Source organism: Acanthaster planci, linkage group LG17, assembly GCF_054643075.1.
Source record: "Acanthaster planci isolate LZ-2023a linkage group LG17, COTS_SCS, whole genome shotgun sequence".
Classification (NCBI taxonomy): domain Eukaryota; kingdom Metazoa; phylum Echinodermata; class Asteroidea; order Valvatida; family Acanthasteridae; genus Acanthaster; species Acanthaster planci.
The window spans coordinates 7,761,433-7,787,713 of record NC_141793.1 but is presented as its reverse complement, the minus strand read 5'-3'; the positions used below and the strand labels follow the sequence as shown (position 1 = coordinate 7,787,713).

Genomic DNA, 26,281 nt, shown 5'->3' with positions numbered 1-26,281 from the left:
TATTTTTTAGAAACAGAATGCCGGTTTTCATTCTTTGGGAGATTCATCAAATTGGAGGTTGCAGGTTGTTGGACCCTGGGAGAAAATCTGCTGATCCTGCTGATTGGCAGAGTTACACAATGAACCTTTAAAGATTTGACCAATGGGGAAGCTTATATGCAAATCAAACTTTGAGGAAGGGTTGGTCAAACTTGCAAGTGACCAATCATAGTCTTGATGGAAATGTCCATCAAGAGACTATAACAGGCATTTAAGGGCCTATTTCGGGGTGAGAATTCAGTCTGCACCACCACCCAGCAGACCACTGGTCAACAGCCCGACACTCGAGTCTACACAGTAGCCATATGGGGTGAGTTGCTGTCCTTAGTAATCTACCTGTGTGTAACTTCATTTTTAAATTTATTTTGATTACTTAGTATTATAGACTGTGTTACTTCTGATGTTGATGGACTTGTATTGTTAGCTTGTTTTTATGATCAATCACAATCATGGCATTCACATGAAGTTATTTTACAGTGTACTCTTTTCTCCGTTTGTTCTGATTATCCCCTTGTTTGGCACACTCGATTCAACGATGTCCTAGTTTGTAATTAAGGATGATTGTACACCTTGTAAGGATAAATTTCTGTTCTATTATATAGCTCAAGTGGCATCTGTGTTGAATTGTGTTGAGGCAGATGTAACCAGTAGTAGGAGAGAAGCCAAGTTAGCATATCCAGGTTAGCTCCGGAATTATATTGTATATTTATATTCCAAGCAGTTTCACACTCTGACTTTTGCAACTGTTTTTACATGATTTTGTATGTCAGATTGGAAAGTTAATGTGTGCTCACCAACACAGATTAAGAGGTTCTACTTGTGCGCTAAGTCATTTTATGATGTGTTGTGTGAAAACTACCCAAAGAAAGTGTTGTGTAATTGGTCGCATTCCTTCAGTGGTCCAAACGGTTTAACAGCTGTGTTTTGGTTATAACAAGAACTCAAGGCTATACACTCCAACCACTGTGCTGTATTATCTACTGTACACCCATGACTTTTTACTACCATTGTGTGTGCACAGTATTTGCACCGTGCAGGTTGTGTGTAGTAAGTGCTGTATTATCTACTGTACATGTATGTAATTGTGTTATTTTCCTAATATTACAGGGGTCCGTCCGTCCGTCCGTCGGCCTGTCGACCCATATACCATCCAATCAGTCTGATAACCCTATTTTATTGAGGAGAGCTTCAATAAAGATTTCGTCAGTTGTAGAGTAAACAACAGAGACAGTGTCGTCGTCTGTTAATCGCGGTCGTATCAGTGAGAACCTTGCGCTTACGGCGCAGAAACCTATCCGGCAGCCCGGCCGGATAATACGACAGTACGATTGGAGAATACTTCAAACAATGTCAGTTCAAGGCTCTGCATGCCCATGGCGGCAGCGTATTAATAGTGAATACCATGTACTGGGTGCATGCAGTCCACTATTCAAGTAAGAATTTCTGCTCAGCTCATTAGCATAAGAAGTAGCAGCCCAGCATTTTCTGAAAAAAGGAGATTGTTTGGCCCCGAAATGGTGAGATTGTGTAAATCGTTGCCAGGATCAACTGCCTGGGTCTTTGAGCTATCCTATGAGAGCAGCATGGCTAAAAACTACACCTGAAAAATGGTCCTAAGTGCCCAAGAAGGTTGAGGGTTGCCACTTGAAAATGGCTGCAATCAGACGTCGGAAAACTCACTTTTCGGGGGTGATTTTGTTTTGTTTTGGGAATAATTAAAAATGTAATTGGTTAGCCCACAATAAATTGAAAAGAAATCGAAAGATTAGGGACCAGAAAATAATTTTATTTGTGTTTCAGCAATCTCAAGGATGTTGGTAAGCATGTTATTGGGCCCTGAACAGTGCCGATTTTACACTGTTTTAAATGGGGCTTAAATTAGTGGACTGTACCCTACTATTCAAGTACCGGGAATGAAAGAAAACAGTAAAGGCGCCCTCTATAAACACCAAGATACAAAGGGCGACAGCACCCGACGCGCCGCGTCGTGCGTCGTGTCGTGCGTCGCGTCGTGCTTCTGGCGACGTAATAGGTGACGTACGACACGACGTACGACAAGGGAGCAATCGTGCCGTCGCGTCGTGTAGTTGCGTCGCCTGGAGGGAGGCTAAAGAGAGAGAGAAATGTGTGTCGTAAATAGTACACCATACTAAATATCCTTCGGAACACCATTTTGGTACACAACTTTTCTAAAACCACAAAACGCTAATGGGCTTTCCACATCCTGAGGCTAATGTCGGTAGGTCTACATCTAAAACGTACTCGGAGATGTGCCAGCTGTAGCTTAAAACATCGTTACACACTTGAAGCCTCTGTTACAGTCTATACGTAATTTGAACTGAGCGTATTTTTGTCTTTTTTGTATACGTTTAACAAGTTCTGTTTTATCTATATGTCTTTTCTATATTCGTAATTGTACCAATAGAAATAAAACACTTTTGTACTTTGGTGATGCAAACAAAAACGTCTAATCTGATGTCAATAAAATTACACTGGAATGGACTTCTGTGCACAGAGTCTTGCTTTTACCATTAAAAAGGGGACACAAAAATATGTCGAAAACGCGGTTGCGTTCTATTTATATTCAGCTCAAGAACGCTAAGTAGACTAGAAAAGAGCACCCAGTAGAATTTACTCCTGTTAATCTTGAGTGGCCTGGCACACTGCAGCTGAAATATTCCTAAAAAGGCATGAGTTGTTGTCATGCGGCTTCCTATTTTTCAAATGCTCTTTTTGTCTACACTTCACTGGGCCACTCTTTGAGCATATCAATTCTGAAAATTGTCCAAATCCGGATATTGTGGTGTAATAAAAACATTACGACATTGACGCCTCAGCTTAACCCATGATCAAGCGGGTGCCGCGCGAAGCGCGACAGGGCGCTATTAATGTTGAATTTCCAGTAAAAACGCGGAGGCCAACCTCTTTACGAGAGTCAACAGGCGGCGCTGTTTCGGTCTGATTAATTCTGCACTGTTTCCTACGGGCGCATACATGGTGTATACCGCAGTGCAACGAAGAGCATGCAGATCAGTAAAATACGGAGCGTCTATACTCTAGGGGTGAGAGGTGAGGATGGTAGGAAAAAAACTTATTTTTGGACAATAATGTAGGTTAAACGCTACAAAATACAAACGAACCCGGATGTTCGATATAGGTAGAAGTTCATTAAGGGATAGATTTGCTCCAGAAAGCGCAAACGGAGGTTTTCTTTGGTACAACTAGGTGTACCCGTGGTGTACTTTGCACTTTGGCAGTGGCACTGGCAGAGCACTTTTCAACACCCCATAGCGTTACGACACCGTGTAAACCGTGTTTTTGAAAAGTCACACGGAGTAGTGACTTAAGTTCTCGAAGTAGGTTTGGCCGTGCATTGCCGTGGTATTTACCAAGCTGGCATTCGGAAATTGGGTGGAAATAAAGAATGAATGAATGATGTTGGGCCGAGTGATCACTATCAGCATGATCAATGCCATGGAGGGGAGGATGCTGTGCTGCTCTGCAGCACCGTCTGTCCCTGTGAAACCTTATCCACCACGCTATGTCTGAGTAGAGTTGCAATGTTATGCAACATACGCACACAATGCCAAACCCTTCAAACGGGTTACAATGCCTTGCACCTGCGCTGACCTAGCAACGTATTGGATTGGACATCTCACACGGTCAAGTTGTCTCTAGGCCTAATTTGAAAATCTTCATGGATGACTTGGCAAACGGTAAAGTTGTCCCTCCAGTCGAGTTGTCTCAACAGTCAAATTGTCCAAAGTTGAGTTGGCAAATGGTTGAGTTGTTTGACATCCCCCGAGTCATCTTGTGCCCAAGTCAAGTCGTAACCGAGTCTACTCGTGCCTAGGTCAATAAATTCCCTGTCAAAGTTGCTAACAAAATATTACAACTGGGTGAGACAACTTAAAAACCTGTTAAAAACAATGACTCTATTTTTCAGTTTGATAGAAGTTGGCAGTCATGGCAGTACTATGGAATCATCATTAGGCCTAGTTAGCAGTACATCAGTGGCCCCTCCAAAAAGATGAAAAGTATACATGTAATTTATACATTAATGGAAATGTACAAATGAAAAGTTACAGAACTTTCTTAATATGTCATTAATATAATAGTGAACCTGAAAAGATTACCTATGTGAACCTTGTGCAACATTCATTTTTGAACAAGTATCTGTTTGATATTCCAATGTTGAATCGTAATCAATCGTTTGACATTCACAGTGCACACTCCTAAAAATGATGGAGTTATTATTATATGTACTACATGTATTATGTATTTCTGGTAATGACACCAGGGATTCCTCAAAAGCACTGTAGGTACGGTAGCTCACAAGCCTGAAGAAACCTGCGGAGAAAAGTGAGTGAGAGCACTTTACAGTTTTAGAGGTGGGAGGGAAACCCCAGAGGAATATTCTGGGTAAACCCCATGGAATTAGGTAGGGACTGAAATCCCAATCCACGTGTGGACTGAACAGGGAATAGATCCTGAACCACAGGGGTGGAAGGTGAGGAAGAACCACTACACTAACCTGACTCCCAGACTGCAAAAGGGACGGAAAAAAACAAACTATGCCACCATGCACATCCATGGACATAAGCCTTATTGCAAATACTGCATGGGTGATTTTACACAATGGTAGAAAGGCATTGTCGGAAGGAAAAAGGAGCAAACATTGCTCCATTTTCCTTCCCACTTTGCCTTTTGTACCATTGTACAAAATCACCCATGCAGTATTTGTGAAACCCATGCACCGCCTGGAGATCACGTCAAATATGATGTCATTGTTTTCAGTCAGTGACGACTCCTTGCAACCTGGGGCGTGGGGTTTTAGGGAGTCAAACAATCCCTGAAATGCAGGTGGAACAGTTGGTTTTTTTGTTCCTTTTCCCCTTTTTTGTTTCTAGGGATGTGCGTCCTGAGCAGCTGCCAAATTTCAAACCGTTTCTTATTCGATGTGTAATTTCAAACAGTTACTTGTTCAACATTGAATGTCAAACGTCAAACAAGGAATAAGTAACTACATGTAACTTCACACTGCTGATAAGATTGGGTTATTATGTAGGGTACGAATTGACGTAAGCACAAGTTGACCTGGGTACGAGTTGACGCAGATTGAAGATGGCTTGAGTACGAATGACTTGGGTGTTGACTAATGGGTACGAGTTGACCATTCTGGTTACTGCACATAAGTCATTTGATGTACATGTATGTACAGTACTTATTCTTTGTACTGGACTTCCTGCGTATTCAGGACCTCCACACTCAATGTAACTGTTCACAAGACATGACAAATGCCGTAGTTGTAGGGTACCCTTTTACCGTGTTTGTGTCATTTTATTTGCACTCAATATGGGGGGGGGGAGGTCCAATGTACACAGACATTCCAGTACCTGGGTCCCATTTATGGGGCAAGTGTTAACAGTATTATATGTAGACTCAGGCCCTATGAGGGCTGTTATCTGTGAGCTGGGTTAGGCCTACCCCCAGAACTGTGCTGTAGGGTTTGTTAATTGTCCTACAAACCCCACCATGCCCACAGTTCTGGGTGTATGACTGAGTGTGAGACAAAGTTTCAAAGCTGAAAGAAGGCTGCGATTTGCTCTTACTCGATTTGGACCAGGGGATTTTTAGAAATTAGTTGACTTATGTAAGAACATTTAGTGCACTGTCATGTCTGTTGTTTCGCTCAATCAAATTACAGCCTGCATGCATATTCATAAGTGTAAAATGTTTTTGGGTATTGAAACACTTGCCATGCTTGCAGAAATGTTCAACTATTAGGGAAACATTGCTTACATGATTCATCCCTTTTACTACCCCTAGATACATGTGTTTAGTTTATGCCCTAGGAATCGTCACACAGTGTTTCCACATGGAAGCAAGACACGATGAACCCTGTAGTCGTATGATCCCGTTTTTGTGTCATTGTATTTGTGTTGCATAGATGACGTACACATGTTCTCCATGGTGCATCAGATTGGGATCAGACTACCTGTAGTTGGACCACACTGCTTATTTAGTTTAACATATTCAAAATATATGGATGCCACTTGACACCCTGTGCACAGAACTAATGGGACTCTGAAAATTGTGTTTTTTAAATGAAAACTTCAATATTTTCACTAGTACATGTACATGTAAATTTGGCAATGACTTAAAGCTAATTTTACCTTTACCCTGTAGCCGTTCCAACTTTGTAAATCATATGGAATCTTGTTGGATTTGTAGTGGTTTAATTAATCACAGTGGCCATAGTTATGGAAGTTTGGACAGGTTGCTGTCTACATGTACTTTTGTTGCGCTAGTGACCAGTCTGGTGCATTGGAAGCAGTAACCAGACCAATCAACAACAAATTGATCTCTGACTTTATTTCCGTTAAAGGAATCCCCCAGGGATATTAATCTAGTGAAAAAAAGAAAAAATATATTGAAAAAATTAATACGATCTGATTAAGAAAAGAAAGGGGGAAGCAGAGGGAAAAAGGCATACAGAATGGAGTCAAACCCAAGACACTGAGATTGCAGATTAGCATGCGTAACGATAGGGCTATTGCATATCACAAGGATAGGTGGATAGATTGGCAATGATTTGTGCAATGGCATAACTGTAGAGTTTGGAAGTCATGTTACGGTTGCTGTAATTACAGCCACTTCATTATTTAAAAGTTTGCAATTACTGATTCCCACCTCACCTCATGAGGTACGTGTACAAAACTAAACATGTTTTTATGGTGTTCATGACTGAATTATTTTTGTTTACTTCTATTGTATTCTTCAGAAATCTGATCCATTGTGACGTTCCATCATGAGTTCTTCAGGTATGGTTTTCACTATAACCCCTATCTCCATAGCACATGGTAGACTGAGTAACTCCAGGCCTACTAAGGCCAATGAAATTTGATTTGTTTCTCATCGGGGTTTTTCCAATTTAGATGTGTTTTTTTTTCATTATTCATTATTTTTTATCATGGAAAAATAGCACCCTTTTCACATTGCAGCCAGTGTGGTTGTTGATTCTGCTGAAGTAAAGTCATGGTGTTAGACCAGGGATTACGGCTGGACGGACATGCATGGTTCAGACATGGCTTGAATTGTTTGGTGCCCGTTCTGGCATGGTTTGACTTTTATTGACTATTGGGTACCCCGTTGGGCTGACAAGGTGTCCATGGGCATTCAGGCAGATTTTTTTGTGTTCTGATGACCAGAAATGCCGGAACGTAACTTTTGATGTTGGGAGTTGGATGTGACCTTCTAAAATGATGAAATTTTTTGATGCGGGGCCAAAATCACATGTGAGCGCTGATGAGAAAAAATCTAATTTCATTAACCTAATCTGATGCTCATGACTGATGGAAATGTGCAGTCATGTTTTTCTTCAATGTCATGAGCATTGGAGTTAGAGTTACTAAAGTTTTGTACATACATGTAGAGGTTTTTCACATTGCTTTTAGTATACCTTTATTTTTTATTTTGAACTGCATTTGTATCATTTTTGATTTGGCAATACATGTGTCGGGTGCCTTGGTGAGCTCAAGTGGAATAAAGAACGGAGTATGTTGCAGCAGGTGTATAATATATGAAGATGTATTTTACGCATCATGTGTAATGTGCGTGACGTAATGTGCGTGATGTCATCCACGTCTAACAATGGGCGCAACCGATTGAAATATGCCCTCTTTGGCAAGTGAAGTTTGAATGGGCTTATGTTTATTAGGTTATTTTTACTATTAAAGTGGAACCTTGGCAGTGGTATAGACTTGATCTTTGGTTAGATGTACATGTACATCATCCAAAATTACTAAGAAATACATGTAACTCATGCCTTGGCAATGGTGCAATTTTTTATTAGTTATTTTATAAGTTCATATGTTGATGATAGTATATTTCTGCCTTCGCATTACTGCTGATTTTATTTTAACAGTAAAACTAATCTGTGAGAAATTGAATACAACCATGACAAAAAATATTATTTCCCAATTTGCCAGGGGTCTGCATCATTTTCAATGCTTTCTTGTAATTCAAAATTCATTTATTTACATACATTTATTTACACTTGCATTCGTAGTGGCTAATTCTAGTTCACTCATTACTACAATTCTTGTAGTCGGCTGTTAATGTGTTAAACAGTCTTCACTCTTTGTCAAAGTTTGATTTCTGTCATCATTTGGCATCAAAGCCATACACGTCTTTACTCGAAGTTCATTTTTATATTGGTTTCTTGCAACATGCAATGTCTGCTAGCACAAAGACACAAATTTGCCTTCCTAAATTTTAAGCCATGAAGATCTTAGCTTCATCATCTCATATAGGTTAGCAATACAATATCCCATTTGTTAAGAAATATCAGCTATTTTAAGTTAAAATTGTACATACAATAAAGAAGAGCTAAATTGTCAATCGATATGGAACTAATTGGACATAAAAGGAAAAAGTAATAACACAACTGAAAATAAGCTATGCGAATAATGTATTTGTAAATAAGATGTACAGTCTAATTTTGGAGCTGTGGTTGGAAGACAAATGTACAGTAGTGCTGCAGCTGAACCGAACCAAAAATTGTTAAACATGGCACTTTCGAACCGAACCGTACTAAACTGGTTGGTTCACACGTTCGGCTTTAATATGGCATGGCATTGATAAGAAAACATGATAAAAAACCTCGATGCAGTCCAGACGATGTTAAGCACGACGTAACTCATCACATTCGTACAAAAGGGCCACCGGTCAAGGCTTTTCCACGTCGTTTGGCACCTAACCGTTGCATTATTGCGAAGCAAGAATTTGACCACATGCTACAATTAGGCATCACTCGACCATCGCAAAGCAGTTGGGCTACTGCACTGCACATGGCTCCAAAAAAACTGGAGATTGGCGCCCTTGCAGTGATTATCGCACTCTTTACAGTGTAACTATTCCTGATTGCTATCCAATCCTGCACATTCACGACTTCACTGCATCTTTACACGGTAAAGTCATTTTTTCCAAGATAGATTTAGCAAGAGTGTATCACCAAATACCACTTGAACCTAGCGATATTCACAGAACGGCCATATCAACACCATTTGGTTTGTTCGAATTTACTAGAATGCCTTTTGCTCTATGAAATGCAGCCCAAACCTTCCAACGCTTCATTGACCAAGTTTTACGTGGACTACCCTTTGTATTTGCTTATGTTGATGATTTGCTTGTTGCCAGTAGTTCTGATGAGGAACACTATTCTCATTTAAAATAACTCTTCCAAAGACTTGACGAGTTTGGTTGTCAACCCAGACAAGTGCATATTCAGAGTTAATAGTGTCGAGTTTCTAGGGCATAGTGTCAGTGCCAAAGGTTTTTCTCCAATACCAGAGAAAGTAACCGCCATCGTCGATTTTCCAGTTCCAACCTCAATTCGTCAATTGCGAAGATATTTGGGATTAATGAATTTTTACCGAAGATTCATTCCATCATGTGCTCACATTGTTCAGCCACTTACGGATATTCTTCAAGGCAAAAAGCAAAATAGGAATATCCACTTAACACCTGCTGAAATCGAAGCTTTTAACGCTAGTAAAGCGGCATTAGCTGAAGCTACATTGTTGTGCCATCCTGTCCAAAATGCTATTCTTAGTTTGACAACTAGTTAATTTGACTGACATCAAATATACTGTAGCCATGGGCGGAGTTTTGCACCAGTTAGTGGACTCTATGTGGCAGCCAATCGGTTTTTTCTCAAAACGGTTGCAACCCACAGAAGCAAGATATAGCACTTTTGGTAGAGAATTGTTGGCATAATACCTTGGTGTGCGACATTTTTGACACATGTTGGAAGGTCGGGATTTCTGTGTGTACACAGATCACAAACCGCTTACTCATGCTTTCAGTGCAAATCTTGACAAATACTCCCCACGCGAGATCAGACATCTGGACTACATATCCCAATTTACAACAAATTTCTGCCACATTAAGGGAAAAGAAAATCTAGTTGCAGACGCACTCTCGCGTTGTGTTGTGGAGACACTGATTGCAGAACCTTCCAGTAACATTGACTTACATGTAGATCAAATAGCCGATGAACAATAAGGTGACGAAGACTTAAAAAACTTCGCAAATCATCATCCCTACGATTTATCGATGTGTCTTCTCAGACTTCAAAAAAACCGATCACTTGTGTTATTTCGACCGGCATACATGTAGCTCAACCTTACGTACCGCACAAATTCAGAAAGACTGTGTTCCAATCCTTGCATTCACTGTCACATCCGGGCATTCGAGCGACACAGCTGTCAATCACAAAAAGATTTGTTTAGCCTTGTGTAAATCGAGATGTCAGAAATTGGACTAGAACATGTTTGGCATGTCTAAAAACTAAAATTCACCGGCATAATACAGCACCTATGGCTACTTTTGCTAACCCTGATTCACGCTTTATTCACATCCACATCAATATTGTCGGACCATTACCTCCTTCAAATGGTAGTGTCTACATGTTGACTATCATCGATAGGTTCACTCGTTGGACAGAAGCTATTCCAATTCCCAACATCACAGCTGAAACGGTTGCTAAAGCTTTTCTTAGTCGATGGATTGCTACATTCTGTGTCCTTGCATTCATAACTACGGACAGAGGTTCTCAATTTGAATCACAATTATGCAACCAACTTGCACAACTCCTGGGTGCTGAGCGAATAAGAACCACTGCATATCTCCCCATTGATAATGGTTTGGTTGAAAGATTTCTTCGACAGTTAAAAGCAGCTATCAAAGCCACTAACAATCTAAACGACTGGGCAGATACATGTAGTTTACCATTGATCTTGTTTGGTATACGCACTACATTAAAGAGTGATTTAAAATGCTCTGCTGCTGAAATGGTATTTGGTATGACAGTTACGTTACCAGGTGAATTGATTATTTCTTCACCAGAAGACAAAATATCAGACTCAAGTAGTTTTGTTGACAAACTAAAAAGAGAATGGCTAGACTTCAACCAGCGCTGACAAGACCAGCAAAAACCAAATGCTATATTATAGACAGAGATCTAAACAAATGTAGCCATGTTTGGGCGAGAGTTGATTCCATGCGTAAACCCCTACAACCTCCATACAAAGGGCCTTTTAAAATTTTAGAATGTGCAGAGAAATACTTTATTCTAGATGTTCATGGCAAACACGACACTGTTAGCATTGATGGACTTAAAGTGGCATATGTGGAGGATGAGTTGACCAAAGATGGAGAAGCACTTAAGGAGTCTGTAACACCCAGAGTGATGCAGCACCAAGATGGCTCCGCATCTAAAGATGTTCGAATCACTCGCTCAGGTCGGAAGGTTCATTGGCCACAACGATATGTTCAGGTTATTAGAGATTAAATGTACATTGTAAATATTTACAATTCTTTTTCCTGCCTCCAGCAGTTTAGAGGGAGGTTGATGTAGTAGCCCCGAGTCAATTTGCCTTTTCGTTTATTACGTAACATGAGCGGTGAAGCGCGTCACCAATTTCCTTTTAAATAGCCCCTACTGCCACATGTCCCTCTCTTATTTCTTTCCTGATTTGCTGATGGTCGCTAATATATTCTGCTGAGCTACAACAACGGCATTTCATTTCATATTTTATTTGTTACCCAGGTGGTCTATTTATTTTCTTTTTGATATAAAAATTTGTTTACTTTATTTTGGAAAAGAAGAAAACTGCATAAGAAAAAAAAACACACACAAAAAAGAGACTTTTTAATTTATTTTCTAAGGCGAAGTAGCCATCCAATTATTTTCGAAGGCTAAGTTAGCCGCTCTATTTTTGAGACAAAGTAGCCTAAAATTTAACACTCACAAAAGACTATTGCCTTCACATCGTGCAACAGATGACTTCATCAAAATACCGATCCAATATTTCCTGCCCTACATCGCTTGGCTGAATACAAGTATCTAATACCCCGTAATTGATCATCATCTGTTTCCTCATCATCACTGTCCATATCATTGCTGTCACTTTCACTGTTAACTTCTTGCTTTACATCATCAACAGGCTCGGCCGTTTCATCAGTATCTTCAGACAATGCATTCTCCCATTCAGTATTTATTTCAATGTCACTATGCCATTTATTATTCACCTCAAGGTACTTCAAGGTACTCTCAACATACTCCTTATTTACAAACTGATACGGTTAGTATCCTTTATAAGTCAATTTCCTCTTCAATTTGACTTGAATCAATTGATTATCATTTTCTGGTCTTGGTAATACATTCACAGTGTCTGTTACATTTGATGGTACACATACAACTGGACCTTTTACACAATGCTGGCCACCTTTTGGCAATGCAATTAATTTCATTAACCACTACCTGCCGGGGACTCTGAAATCGGAGCCGTATGGTTTCTATGCATGGCCGGGGTATCCGAACTCGGACAAAGGAAACAGGGCCCTGTAACAGAAGACCGTACTCCGACCGTACTACATGTATATTTACTATCTTCACTATACTTTGCTTTTCCAGATTTAATTTTTCTATCTCTATAATCACAATCATCTCGATACTTTGCTTTTCCAGAATTAAGTAGCCTCTCTATTCACAATTGTCACGATATTTTGCTATTCCAGAATTAAGTAGCCTCTCTATTCACAATTGTCACGATATTTTGCTATTCCAGAATTAAGTAGCCTCTCTATTCACAATTGTCACGATATTTTGCTATTCCAGAATTAAGTAGCCTCTCTATTCACAATTGTCACGATATTTTGCTATTCCAGAATTAAGTAGCCTCTCTATTCACAATTGTCACGATATTTTGCTATTCCAGACTTAATTAGCTTTTCCTTATACTGCTGATTATCACGATACTTTATCTTTTCATGCAGAATTAACTTTTCTCTATATTCAGGGTCATCATGGTATTTAGATTTACTACACTTTATTTTCATCTCTTTATATGCAGCATCTGATTGATACTTTTACTTTTCAGTGTTGAGACATCTCCTTTTATACTCGGTGTTCTGCTGATACTTCGTATTAAGTGATTTCTTCTCTGCATTTTCTTAATGTCTTTTTTAATGTTTTTCTCTGCTTACAGTCATCCTTGTTACATTTGGTTTCTTTGACACTTTCTGCTAGATTATTCTTTTTGTTTTGGTATTTCTGCCTAGCTTTTTCTCTCGCAATTTTTTTATTCAGTTTCACATTGGCACGTTTCTTCAAGGTTCTACACTTTGCACTATTTACATGTACAAATTCCTGACTTTTCTTGCATGTCATATTTGTTATTCTCTTCATTTCTGTTTTCTCATTTGCTGATACTGATTGAGATGCTTTTAAACTTGATCATTTACATTGCATAGAGATTTTGTTGAAGTTCCACACATCGACAAAACAACATCGTAATGAACTCTTTCTTGCTGATACAAATAGATTTCTTGCTCTGACCTTGAAGCCTCTTTCTCAATGACATTCCAAGAAAAGGCATACCACCTGTTTACATCATCAAAAGTATAAATATTTGTATGTAGCATTTATGCCATTACAATTATCTCCACTTCTGTAGGCCATGTTCCAGAAACATTTGCTGCCTTGTGACATACATTGTAGTCTTCCACAAATTTTTCATGCAAAGTACAATTGAATTTTGTCCATTTTACAGCAAGCAATTCACAGTCGCCAACCGTAACTTCAAATGATTATCTTCAGTCCCCAACAAACAAAATGACACAGCCTTAAAAAACAGTTTCCATCACCCTTGATTTTCTGTACACTATCAAGTGGTCCCATGTCATCACAACTATCGACAACTTCGTTAGTATTCAATGAAACATTGATCAACCCATGCTCATTACAAAGCTCCTCCTTCTTTGCGGGTGTCAATGGATGAAAATGATAACTGTGCAGTTAGATCACTTCTTTCATTTCAACATCACTAGTATCACTACCCTCAACACTTTGTGCAACATTGCTGCCTTTATACTTTTCAACAAATCACTGGTAGACATGACAGCAACACAATCAGTGGTTCCCTCATCAATCCGTGTACATGCACTTCCAATCTTTTTAGCCTCACTCTGACCAATGTTGTCAACTTTTCCATTTTCTAGAGTACTTCTGTCACATAAACTAATGATATCGTGCTCGTCGTTATCAATAAATACAGACACACCTGTAATTTTAAACTGCTCATTATTTGACAAATGCATAGATCTTGCCAAATCCAGACAATACCTTTCAACTTCTTGACATGATGCAACATGCTTCAGCAAACTTCTCCCTTCACTAGTCATACATCATTGTTCATCTCTAGAATGGGAATCAAACACATAATACATGCCATCTTGAGCAATCACAACAAATGTGTTTCCATGGAAGTAAATAAAACAGGCATAGTACTGCTGGAGACTCTGTTCCAGTGCATGTTTCAATGGTATCATATTAAATTCGGGCAAATTGAACTCATCTCCCAATGCACCACATACAGGATTGTGGAACTCCACACTAAAATGATGATTCAGCAAGTCCAACTCGGTTGGTAATCATTGACAAGCAAATAATCATGATGAACTGTAGAATTTCGAGACAGGTAGCTATATAATTCATTTCCAGTATTCAGTGTACTATCCATATCTTGATAATACCAGTCCTTTAGTGCTTTCTTTTACTCTTCAATACTGCACACAGACTATTTGCAACACATTGTTTACCCGAGTTCACACCAAACCTATCATGGCCTTGGTGAAAACTTCCCTTTAAAACAACTTTCTCCATTCATTCTTCTGAACTTTGCTTAATTCCATGTAGTTCTGACTATGCGGCATTTTCCCCTCATCTATATTAATCATTTTCCTTTTACAGTTGACTTCATGGCTGTTATTGGGAGACAACTGCCGTTTTCTCTGCCTCATTCTGAATGTTTTACTTCGTTTTCTCTTCAATGTCTCTTTGTCACCACTTGACATGGCTGCTACCGTCCAACTAGCACCTTCACCAACCATGTCTGCAACATCTTTACCTGTACCAGTACCTCTAAACTAAGTTTTTCCTCCCTTTTCCCCAGATTTTGCAATTTCATTTTTCCTAGCATCTACAATCTGTGAATTTGAACACTGGCTCTTCCTCTTTCTTAGTGAGTAACTACCACCTGTTACGTACCACTAGTGTGTGTTTACTCTTCAATCCTTCTGTATATGTTCTTTGATCAACGTCTACTGAATGCGTCTTATTTTGTACACTTACATCTACATAATGTCCAACTCCATTTATTTTTTTGTCCTCTGAACATATTCCAACAAAGCTCTGCTTCAGTGTACACATCTGCTGAACAGCCATATCAAAAACATTGTCATCTGTTGGAATACCAATATCAAATAAAAGAGATTGAGAATAAGTACTCTTACCACATTTACGACACAACCATACCACTGCCCTATTAGCTACCAACTGTTCCATCTTCCTGAAATTCATACACCTAACATGGTACCAAATATTACAACCATCGCATTGCACTTTCCTTTCCAACAAATCAATATTATGATCACACATCCAACACTCTTCATTATATTGTTTGCCTTTGACGGATCACTCATTGCACTTCTTGACATACATTTCACTCTTTTGGCTTTGTATTTTGATTTTCTTATCCACAATTGTCTCCATCACATTTGCTGTTTTCATTCCACAGCTGTCTTTTACATTAATTTTCACATCTTGTCCACCATGTCTTTTGCTGGTTAGCTTTTTCTTGCTTTTGCTTTTTACATTAGCAAAGAAAAAAAAACATGATACCCAACAGCTACACTGCCGTCATCTGCCCACTTGTTGTCAACAAATTGCACTTACAAACAAAAATGCCCTACTCAGACAAGGTACCGCACAATACCTTGTATTCAACCTATTTCACTGTCTCCTTAGATCCTTCCTCCTGATTACAATGTTATAAAAGTGGCATAAACACTTCAATTCAGTAACTAATTTTGTCTGAACATTTCACATTCTTCATCACCCCCCCTTAAAAAAGAAAAATTCAACAGCCTAACCAATTTTCTAAAAACCAGCAATATTGATGTTCTAGTTTATGCAAACCAAAGCTGAATATTAGTTTGTAAACCTTCACAAAGATTATTTTTAATACATTGCATGGACCAAAATGTAAATACCCAACACACACACAACAGTGGAATCACCCTGACTTTGTATTTAAAACTATTTGGCATATTTTATTCACAATGCTACCAAAAAGTAGAATTTCAGCATGTAAATAAATTTAACTGTCTTGCTGAGTATAGTCTGGTTCCCAAACCTCCAATATCAGAGATAGTCAAAATCTTTCATCCAGGAACTGGACTATAGTTGGCAAGCATATGTAATTGCTATTTATGGCCAAAATTGAAATAAACTAACGTTAACCTAAGTAAGGGCTTACAACTCTTGGACAGGAGGTCTGCCGAAATGTCTCGCTTTTTCACAAAGTAAAAAACTTTTCATTATCAGCATATGTGAGACCTTAGCTATGGTTCATGAGATAATTTTGAGATAGTTTCGGATGTGAATTCTGAGGATTTTGGCTTGCTTATAGCAAATGATACGGTTGGCAATGACAGGTACATGTACCTTGTATCCTATTGCCCAACCGCGTCCAGATGTTACACACAAACAGCGATATTAAGGTCCGAGTTACTCAGACTGATGTCAGCCCTATGCATAGTCTACTAACGTATAGACCCTTAATCGTTTACATTTGTAATCCCGTGTGTAGGCCTACACGGACAGCCCTGATCGACCCTATACCTCAACAAAGCTCAAATTACTCTCTCAATACTACCAACACATTTTCAATACTTTACTGCTTCATTATTATGCCCCCCAAAAAGTACAACCAGACAAACATTTTTTCACAGTAATATTTCCACCTGCCCCCATGTACACGTATGTACCTTCCCCGTTTATATTACATTAATACATGTACAGTATTTGCATACATCTTGCTCCCAAACCTTCACATGTAAAGCAGATGCTATTTCACCAGCCTGCAGCAGAACCATACTATTTGAGGCCAATACACTTGTTGCAGGTAGAGGGCGTAATGTACATAATTATTCCGCTTGTCGCCCAACACCCTCACACGAGTGAACATCAATATGACACATAGATCAGTGATTCGACAGGTGGTTCACTCGTCCTTTGCCACATCAAAACCTCAGCGCTCACAATACCGTCTGTCCAACGGCTACAAACTTTGAAATCATTGATTAAAATGCTAGTAAATTTAACTATATTGATTGTTGTTTAATACAGGCCTACTTCCAATTAAAGAGCTGCCCCGACCAGAAAAAGTATGACAAAAACTCCAAATTTGGTGATTTTACAATCAACTCATGATTCAGACTTGGTATAGTAATTAAGCATCATCAGAAGATGTGTCTTGAAACATTTTTGTGATTGTGACGTTATCAGGGCTCATGTGACCTCAATTCAAAAGTTTATTTTATACATTGTAGTAACTAGTAAACTATTTGACTGATTTAACTCAAATTTGGTATGCACATACTCAGGGACGTGTTATAGATGGAAATTGATATCTTGACCTCATGTATCCTCTACTTCTGGTTTGATCGGAAGTTGTATTTAACACACAAATCGTCATATCTCATGCACTATAGGTTCAATTGCAGTGATAATTTGTTTTTACTTATACATGTACATGCCACTGTTGCAATTATTTGTAATTCAATTGATTGCAAACTTATGATACTCGTTGACAGTCAACAAAAGACAATAAAAACATTTGGGAACAGCTATGTGTTTGTTCACAAACACCACCTCTAGTGTTCACATTGAATTTGCTCGTGGATAGGAATGAAGAGGAGATTCATTGCTTGAATTAATGTACATGTATTTTACACATGGAAGTAATATAAACGGCACATTTGTTTGAACTGTGCTCTTCAACGTCTCAATGCGCATTATGTACATTAGTGTAGGGCGATTCCAGAATTCTCAGAGCTGGTTCCGGCTCCAGCTAAGGACCACGATTCCGAGTTAGAACCGGCTCCCAAAGATATAAAGAAAAAAACACAAGGTTTAATAAAACACATTAAAAATCTGTCACTGCCATGAAGCACGCATCACGCTGGTGCCACTGAGCTCACCAAGCCTAATGTACATGTCCGAACCCGAACTGAACCAAAGTTTGGCAAAAAAATTCCGAACCGTGTCCGAACTGAACCGTGACACCTACTTGGAGCACTAATGTGGAGTCTTAGTGTATATGGTACATGTACATACATGTCATGTACATGTATGTATGCAGTGTGTTACTAGTGTTACATTGAAATGGGAATTGAGCATTGCTGATTGGCTTAGAATTTCTCAAAGAAATGTATTTGTTTTGTTATAAAAAGGATCATGATTGTTTTTTAATGTTTGAAATGTTGCTTTGTTTTCCTACAGCTGGCAAGTGGGAACTAGAGTGGTCCCCCTCAGATCCGGATGTCTTTCTGGCATTTAGTTCAGATCGTTACGATTTAAATCTGTATGCAGTGGAATCTGAAATACCATCATCAGGAGCTCAGTGTCAACAAATCAGTCAAGACAGTCACTTTTATGCAAGATTACAAGCCTCTAAGGCAGACTTACATGTCAGGTCTAAAGGAGACCTACAGCTTATAAGGGTAAGACTTTATCTTGCTTGTGGAAGACTGAGCAGAATCCACCAAAGAAACCTTACACATGTAAAGTGTACAGGTACACATGCATGAAAGTACATTTTGCATACATGTATGTGAGATTTCTTCATTTTGATACATGTACATGTATCACCAATAGAGACATTGGCCCCTGAAAGAAAAGGAAAAAATCACACTCCTCTGTAGTTTTTGTTGCAAGAACCACTTTTTTGCATCTTTGCGCGGCTAAATTGGGTTTCTTTCAGCGTAAAAGCCTTTCATCCTACCGGTAAAAAAATGGGGGGGGGGGTAATTGCTTTATATTGACACTGTAATTTTTTATGCCAGACCTTCAGGATTTTCTTTTCAGAATGTCTTGCAGTCCTTTTCAAATTAATTTTGTGAAAATTGGACATACCGCTCTTTCAAATGATCCCTTTCTTCCAGTACAGCTGTACCAAATATTTACACTTTTCCCACTGACATGCTTAATTTACACTAACCGACACACTTCAGGCCATGAAGCTGAAATAATAGATTAAAAAGTGAGTGTGTCATCAAAACTGTGTATCCATGTGAACTGTAACTTTACAGATGGTCAGTCAGAGATAAAGACTAGAAGTTTTGAGACCAAAGCGAGACAGAATTGCTGACTTGAGTCATGTGACTTGGACTCGAGTCAGACTCGAGTCACTATTTTTGTGACTTGACTTGTAAGTTGAAGATAAATGTGCATGTACTAGCTTTGACTTGTGACTTGACTTGGACTTGCAAAAAGTTGACTTGTTGCCAACCCAAGTCGGACGCTACTCAACCGGCCCCATATATTTTTATAACTCGTAACTTCGTAAGTTGACGCCAGCTGGACAAAATAATGCGCAGCTTGACTTGTACTTGGACAAAGAGACTTGTGAGTTGACATGTGTTTAGACCAAATGACTTGTGACTTGACTTGCTTCATGACCAAATGATGTGTGACTTGACTTATGGCTGGACCTAATGACTTGTGACTTGACTTGACTTGCCCTGTGTCCAAATGACTTGTGACTTTACTTTGACTTGCATATATTGACTTGTGACTTGACTTGGACTTGTAAATATGACTTGCTGCCACCCCTGGACTGAGACCAGAAGTTTTTAGACTGAGACCGAGACCTAGACCGAGACCAGAAGTTTCAAGACCAGAGCCTTTAGAGGGACCAAGATTGCCAAGTACAGTAAATATCAATGGAAACAAAAAAAGAGAAGACATGCGGCGGTATTACTGTGCGTCATGCTTGTATTGCACTCAACACTTGTAGACGACAGTAGTTTGGAACTTTGGAATTACATGTGCATGTAATTGTTTTTAACAATACCCATTTTTTTGGCCAGAAAGATCCCAGGTTCTTGGTTTGAACTTCAGTTTTCAATCAGCAATCTCAACTTTGTAGCCAGTAAATTCAGGACCTAGGGGTGTGCATGTACATGTATGATGAAGACTTAGTACAAGTACATGTACATGACTTTTTCCCAGTTAATCCTCAAAAAGTTGGGCTTTTTGGTGTACCCTACAGTCGAGGATTCTGTCCCCCCCCAACTCAGTTGTGGCATGCCATGTACGTTCCTCATGAATATGAATACTAATGTTTGAACTCAGTCACACATATGGTCATTTGAAGTTTAAGGCTATATGTGTGCCGGCCTGTGAACATTGACTTCCGCAGTGGAAAAAGTATACATTTTTTGGTCACCTGGGTGTTGCATAAAAATGGTACAACGTACGTCCAATTTTCACAAAATTGGTGTCAAAGTGACTGCAAAAAGGTACTCGAAAAACTCTTAGAGGCTCAACTTCTGAAAAAAAAAAGCACTGCAGTGGTATCGGGAGGAATATTGAAGGGCCGGATTCTGCCCCCAGCACTCAAGGAAAATAAACATTGTACATGGGGCTGTAAATCCTCTCCCTTCTTGTGTAAAGTTTATGTGCTACTGCTACATACCGGTACATGTACCATAAAATGGAACTGTTGAAATTGTGTTTCTTTTCCTCAGGTTGCCCCGCTTATTTTGTACACCACTTTTTCTCTTTTCCTTGTGACATTCACATGGTTTTCTTAATAAGATTTTAGTCCATTTTTGTATGAGAGTTTTTTGATTGCCTGTACACAGTATGTAGGTGTAATGCGGTGCATTTATACTGCTCAAGTTTAATTTTTTTTCAAATAGATTTGTTAACATGTACATATATGTACATTTACATACTTACATAATAAATGCTAGCAGTCATTTAAATATTTTAAAGCGGAAATGCATTAACCACTTGCTGCCGGGTGCTTATAAAAATGAAGTGCACACATACCGAGCATTTTTCAAGATTTTCAGTTTTCAAAATTCTCAGTCTTTTGTGCCGAGCACAGTCTTTTGTTACAAGGCCCAACTCTTTTGTCCCAGTTTCGGGGCTCCCGGCTTCATGTATAAAGCCTAGGTACTCGAAAACGCGTCGCCTGGCAGGAAGTGGTTAATTCAGTTCATTTGAAATCTTGTTATTGAACAAGAACCTTTTCGTACCAACATGCTGTGGGAAGTTATTTTTCTTTTATTGCAGTGTTTTGCATGGTACCCCAAGCAGTCATCTGATGATGTTATTGCATTGGGTCTGTCAAGTGGCAAAGTCATTCTGTCAGGCTTCTGTGTAGATTCCAGTGTGACTCAGGCTGGGTTAGTAGGAAAGGAATTTCCTCTCAAACACACTAAGATGTGCACCTGTCTGGCTTGGAATACAGTAGAATCTAAATGGGTAGGTATTTAAGCAGCTTATGGCTAGTACATGATGTATGCTTGGCTGTACTCTACAATCTACAGAAGCCTTAGAAGAACCTACTGAGAAAAATTCTTTGTCCATACCCAAGGCGCATTTGAGCTGCCTTCTCAATGTCGGCATTAATGCTGTTTTGCCTTGGGTAAAATTATGAAGCTTTTGTGTGGATGAATATGTTTTTATGTGACATGCTTTCCAGCATTGAAACCTTTGCCAAATGTTGGTATAATAGGTTCTTTTAAAGACACAGTTGTAACTGAGATGAAATCTTTCCAGATGTTGCCAACACTATGCAAACTTTCAGTACACAGATGCTAACTGTGTTACTTGTTACCCTACTTGACTTGGGGGAGGGCAATTTGACCTCCCATGGAAAGTCTGCCCGCTTCTCTCAAACTGCTTCAAATATCAAGTTGTCCTTTCGTGAGTTGAAGTCTTGCACAACTTAAATACCAAATTTGCAAAAGTTGTACAAAGCATTTTCATGTCAAATGGCAATTAAGGGCCAAGGGTCATCATCCTAAAACTAAATTTTTTCATGCACTTGTGTATGAATGAATGTATCGTGCAAGTTTGTTGAGATACATTCTTTTTCTATCAGGTTATATGTCTTCCTTATTGTGAGTATCAGGGCCCAATTTCACTGAGCTGCTGAACAGTTAGCAGAAAATTGTGCTAACTTTAGCAGAAAACTTTGCCAACCTTAAGCACTATTTCATGGTGGTGCGTGACGTGGTTGTTTTAACGGTTGCACGCACAGAGATTTTTATTGTTATGGCACTAAATTGAAGCAAATTTTTCCTCCAACGTTTGCATGTCTTTGGTTGTGCTTACTGCTTACGGTCTCCATGAAATAGGTATGTGGAGTGTCTGTTAGCGTGAAATCATGTTAAGTAGTGCCATGAAATTTAGCCTAGTCCATCAGATTTAACAGCTTATGAAAAAGTCAAACGATAAAATGTAAAGGAATGAAAAGCAATGAAAAACATAATGCATATAGACATGATAGAGTGTATGATTATATGCAGATTTCATGCATAAAATATACAAATGTAAACAAAGAATATCTTATTTACATTATAATCCATGTCTGCTTCATTTCAAGTTACATGTACAGTAGTTGGGTACTGTTTTGCAAAAATGGAAAATAGGCATAAAATGCAAGCATGTATACTTCAATATCAATGTGCGCGCATAATTGCATGTAAAATAATAAACATGATATCACTTAATTATTCTCAGACTCAAATGAGTGTACAGAGAGACAAAAAGTTAAGTTCATAACTCTTGCCTCAGCTGTTGCTTTATTGTTTAACCCTAACCCCCAAGGGTGTATGTAAAATCACATTGAATTGGAGGATTTGGGACTGTTAGGGTTAAAAATATTGCCAGATACATGTACTAGTGTGTATGAGGGCAAACTGGCAAAATGCATTCTCATTGGGTCCATCCCCTTTGCTCACCAGTCCCAGCCATGATATACCGGTACATGTCGGGCACACCAGACCCACTATTATGTGTGCACATGCACACCAAACCGTGAAATAGGACACACCAGGCCCATCGTGCATGCTCCCAGGGCATACCAGACTATGAATTGGGGGTTTACACAAGACCTTGTCATATAGGTCTCTACAATGATACCCATGCTGGAGTATACCTCAATCACCTAAATTGGCAAAACCAGGGCACAGACCCTCTGATATTTGAAATTTCATTGTAAAAGCAATTAAGGAACCTGTAATGAAAAAACAACACTGAACTGTTAAACATTGAGACAGAAAGAGTTCCCCTGCTTAATACTAAGAGCTACCTATAGGAAGGAAAGGCCCCTGGTGAGCCTCCAGGGTGCCATTGTTGTGCCTGTTAAACAAACATTTCTGGCAATGTACTAACTCTAAGATAATTGAAATAACTGTACTGGCCATTGCGATAGTACATGTACATGTATATCTAGCAAAAACTGAAGTTGTGCTTGTCACTTTCCCACTAAAAATGCCTTCCCCCAACTGAACCAATGGGAGTAACAATCGGACCAGTCATCAAAGTTGCCTGATTTTAAAGAATTGAAAGAGAAGGTTGCAGAGAGAGACATTTTGACGTAAATAGATGTTTGTTATTATTGTATTGGCTTCCTAGAATAATATGGCAAACTTGTTTTGGATTAATTCAGTTTGTTCGGTTGAAGTGTACTTGAAGGCCAAAGTGGCATTGTAGTTTCGAGGACTGATGTCCCTGTATTACAAACATGTCACCTGTGTAGGCAGCAACAAGCTCTGACTGAAACCAATTTCTTTCAATTTTCGGAGCATGAACATTAAATAAGCCTCTATTTGCTTTATCTTTCATCTTAATTTAGCAAAGTGCAAGTTCTACTTCAGATTATCTTGAAAGGTACTGCCCAACTTAACATTCGCAACCTGATCAAGTTGAGAATTTGAAATATAAAGATGGGTGGTTATTGCTCTCGAATGGCATGAATACTCATCTTCACGTTTCAGTTAATCGATTTGCTTTAGAGCCTTGAACTAGTCTGCATTCGTGCCCTGACTTGTCCATAGTCATGGCCGGGCATTATAGCAAATATAATGTACCATATGTATCGCTCAAAAGTGACCAAAGTGTGAAAAATGACAGCGCGATGGAAAATGAAGCAGATAATTGCACAAATCTTGGATAAAATGATGGTTAACATTTATAAAGTCCAACTTCATGATATTTAGCTAAGAAAATTCTGGAGCATTTGCTTAACCCCTTCGCTACGGTGGACTGCTACTACCGCACCGTTGTGTGAGAATTAGTACATACCACACATAGAGTCTATTCACCATGCAGCTGCTGGTTCAATAGGACCTGCTGCTGGACAAAGCCCTCCATTCAGGGCATACCACAGCCCAGCAGTCGCGGTCAAAATAATCCCGCTGTGAAGGGGTTAACCTTACCCCTTGGCATATAACCTGGGGTACAGGACTCAGTACAGGACTACAAAAGACTACGTACTGTACTAGTCTGAACCTGAAGGACCTAGTGCTACAAATTACTACTTGTGGCTGGGTCACTTCCATTGTTTACTCATACAGAGAACAATGAAGTCATGCATTCATAGTGCTACGGAACTGTGTGGTACATTGTGTTATCTATTGTATTTCATGGCTTTATGGTATTGTGACAAAACCCGGGCTCTGTTTTGAAGACCGTGACAATCTGTAAGAATATGTTCGGCAGTCCAGAGGGTCCTAGGGCGATAATTCGTTTGGAGACTGTCTGTTGCCGCACGTAACACTGTTTCCAAAACGGACAATGTACAGGATAGACATGGACTGACAACTACATGTACTACATAAATAACAGGCACACCTACTCTTCTGAGTAAATCTCTTTTATTCCTTTTTAATTAGACTTGGTTGACCTTAATTAATGATCTATTAGGGCTGAAGAGCAAATGGAAAGGAGTTCCTAAAACAAAATGGATTTCCCAAGGGAAAGAGGTTCCTTTATGCCTTCATACTGGGAACTGTCGCCTGCCGCGGCTTTGTGTGAGGAGTAGTGAATCATGCAGCTGTGGTTTCAATAGGGCATGCTGCTGGACAGAGCTTTGCATACTAGGCATACTGCAGATCAGCAGTCGCGGTCAAAAGAATCCCGGCATAAAGGGGTTAAGGAAAGGGAATTCCTTAACCGCTTGCTGCCGGGTGCAGGTATCAATGTTGATGATGCTGGTCGGGGAAATTTATCATTTTTTTCTGTTTTCAAAATTCTTTAAAAATTCCTATCTTCATTTACTGGACACTTACATGTACACCCACGCAAAGACCTGTCTGGTCTCCACTCTAGCATGACAGACAAAATCTATTGACGCCTGAGTATTTCAGCCAGGCCTGCAACCTTGTAAAAAGAGCCCAGATTGTGCAGTGTTATCTAACTTTCTTTTGTTCAAGAAAGCGTGCAGCGGTGCTGTGTGGCTTATCGCTGGTGGTGGAACGCTTTTGTCCCCGGTGGTAATCCACTCGCTCTAAAGGCCCCAAACCGTGGTACACTGTTTCAAAACAAGGCTAGATTATCTCCACTTTTGAGTGAAAAATGTCAGTAATGCCCAGCAGCCCGGTCTTTTGTTCAAAGTATGGTTGTTACAGGGCCCTGATCCCTTTGTCCGAGTTCGGAGACCCCAGCCACACATATAAAGCATACGTCTCCCGATCTGGAATCCCCGACAGGAAGTGGTTAAGGGAAGGGGAATAGATGACCCTCGTTGGTTCTCCTGAAGGCAGATATCAATCCTCCTTAGAGCTCCACCCTCCCGACCAGTGAAGCAGTTGTCAGTCCTCAGGATTTAAGGAATAATGAGTTAGACAGGGTTTCAAGGGATAAAGGGACTCCTAAGGGGATCGGATTCCTCAAGGGAAGGGAATAACTTAAAGGAATTGAATTCCTGCGACAACCCTCCTTGGTTCTCCTGAAGGCATATATAGATCTTCCTAAGAGTTGGGCCCTCCTGACCAGTAGGGAGTTGTCAGTCCTCAGGATTAAGGGTGATAAGTTGGAAAGGGGTTCAAGGAAAGGGAATTCCTTAAGGGAATTGAATTCCTTAAGGGGATTAGATTCCTTAGGGGAAGGGAATTCCGAAGATGACGAAATGTCAACAAAACCTACTCTGTAACCATATTTTCTCCAAACACAACTTGACTAACAGATTTGGCAGGCTTAATAGTCAGGGAATCCTACAAATATCCTTATACATGTACTAAGAGTCTTTGGGTAAGTTCCAAATGAACAATAACCAGCCTATGTTGACATTCGACGCTAAGTCTTCAAATC

General features: G+C 39.5%; 1 protein-coding gene across 5 annotated transcripts in view; it reads left to right on the top strand.

Annotated features, from left to right (window-relative positions):
- Window positions 1–2,989: 2,989 nt before the first annotated feature.
- The window catches only part of LOC110988453 (GATOR2 complex protein MIOS-like), a 147,501-nt gene continuing 124,209 nt past the window's right edge, over window positions 2,990–26,281 (top strand). For 3 of the 5 annotated variants that reach the window (XM_087147893.1, XM_022251952.2, XM_022251950.2), the window contains exons 1-4: window positions 2,991–3,108; window positions 6,824–6,863; window positions 18,452–18,672; window positions 21,254–21,445. In XM_087147893.1, coding sequence (XP_087004019.1) covers window positions 6,851–6,863; window positions 18,452–18,672; window positions 21,254–21,445 — 426 coding nt within the window. In that variant the 5' untranslated portion in view covers window positions 2,991–3,108; window positions 6,824–6,850. Of the gene's footprint in view, window positions 3,118–6,823; window positions 6,864–18,451; window positions 18,673–21,253; window positions 21,446–26,281 lie in introns of all 5 variants that reach the window. The other 2 variants (XM_087147894.1, XM_022251951.2) reach the window with 2 other exon arrangements.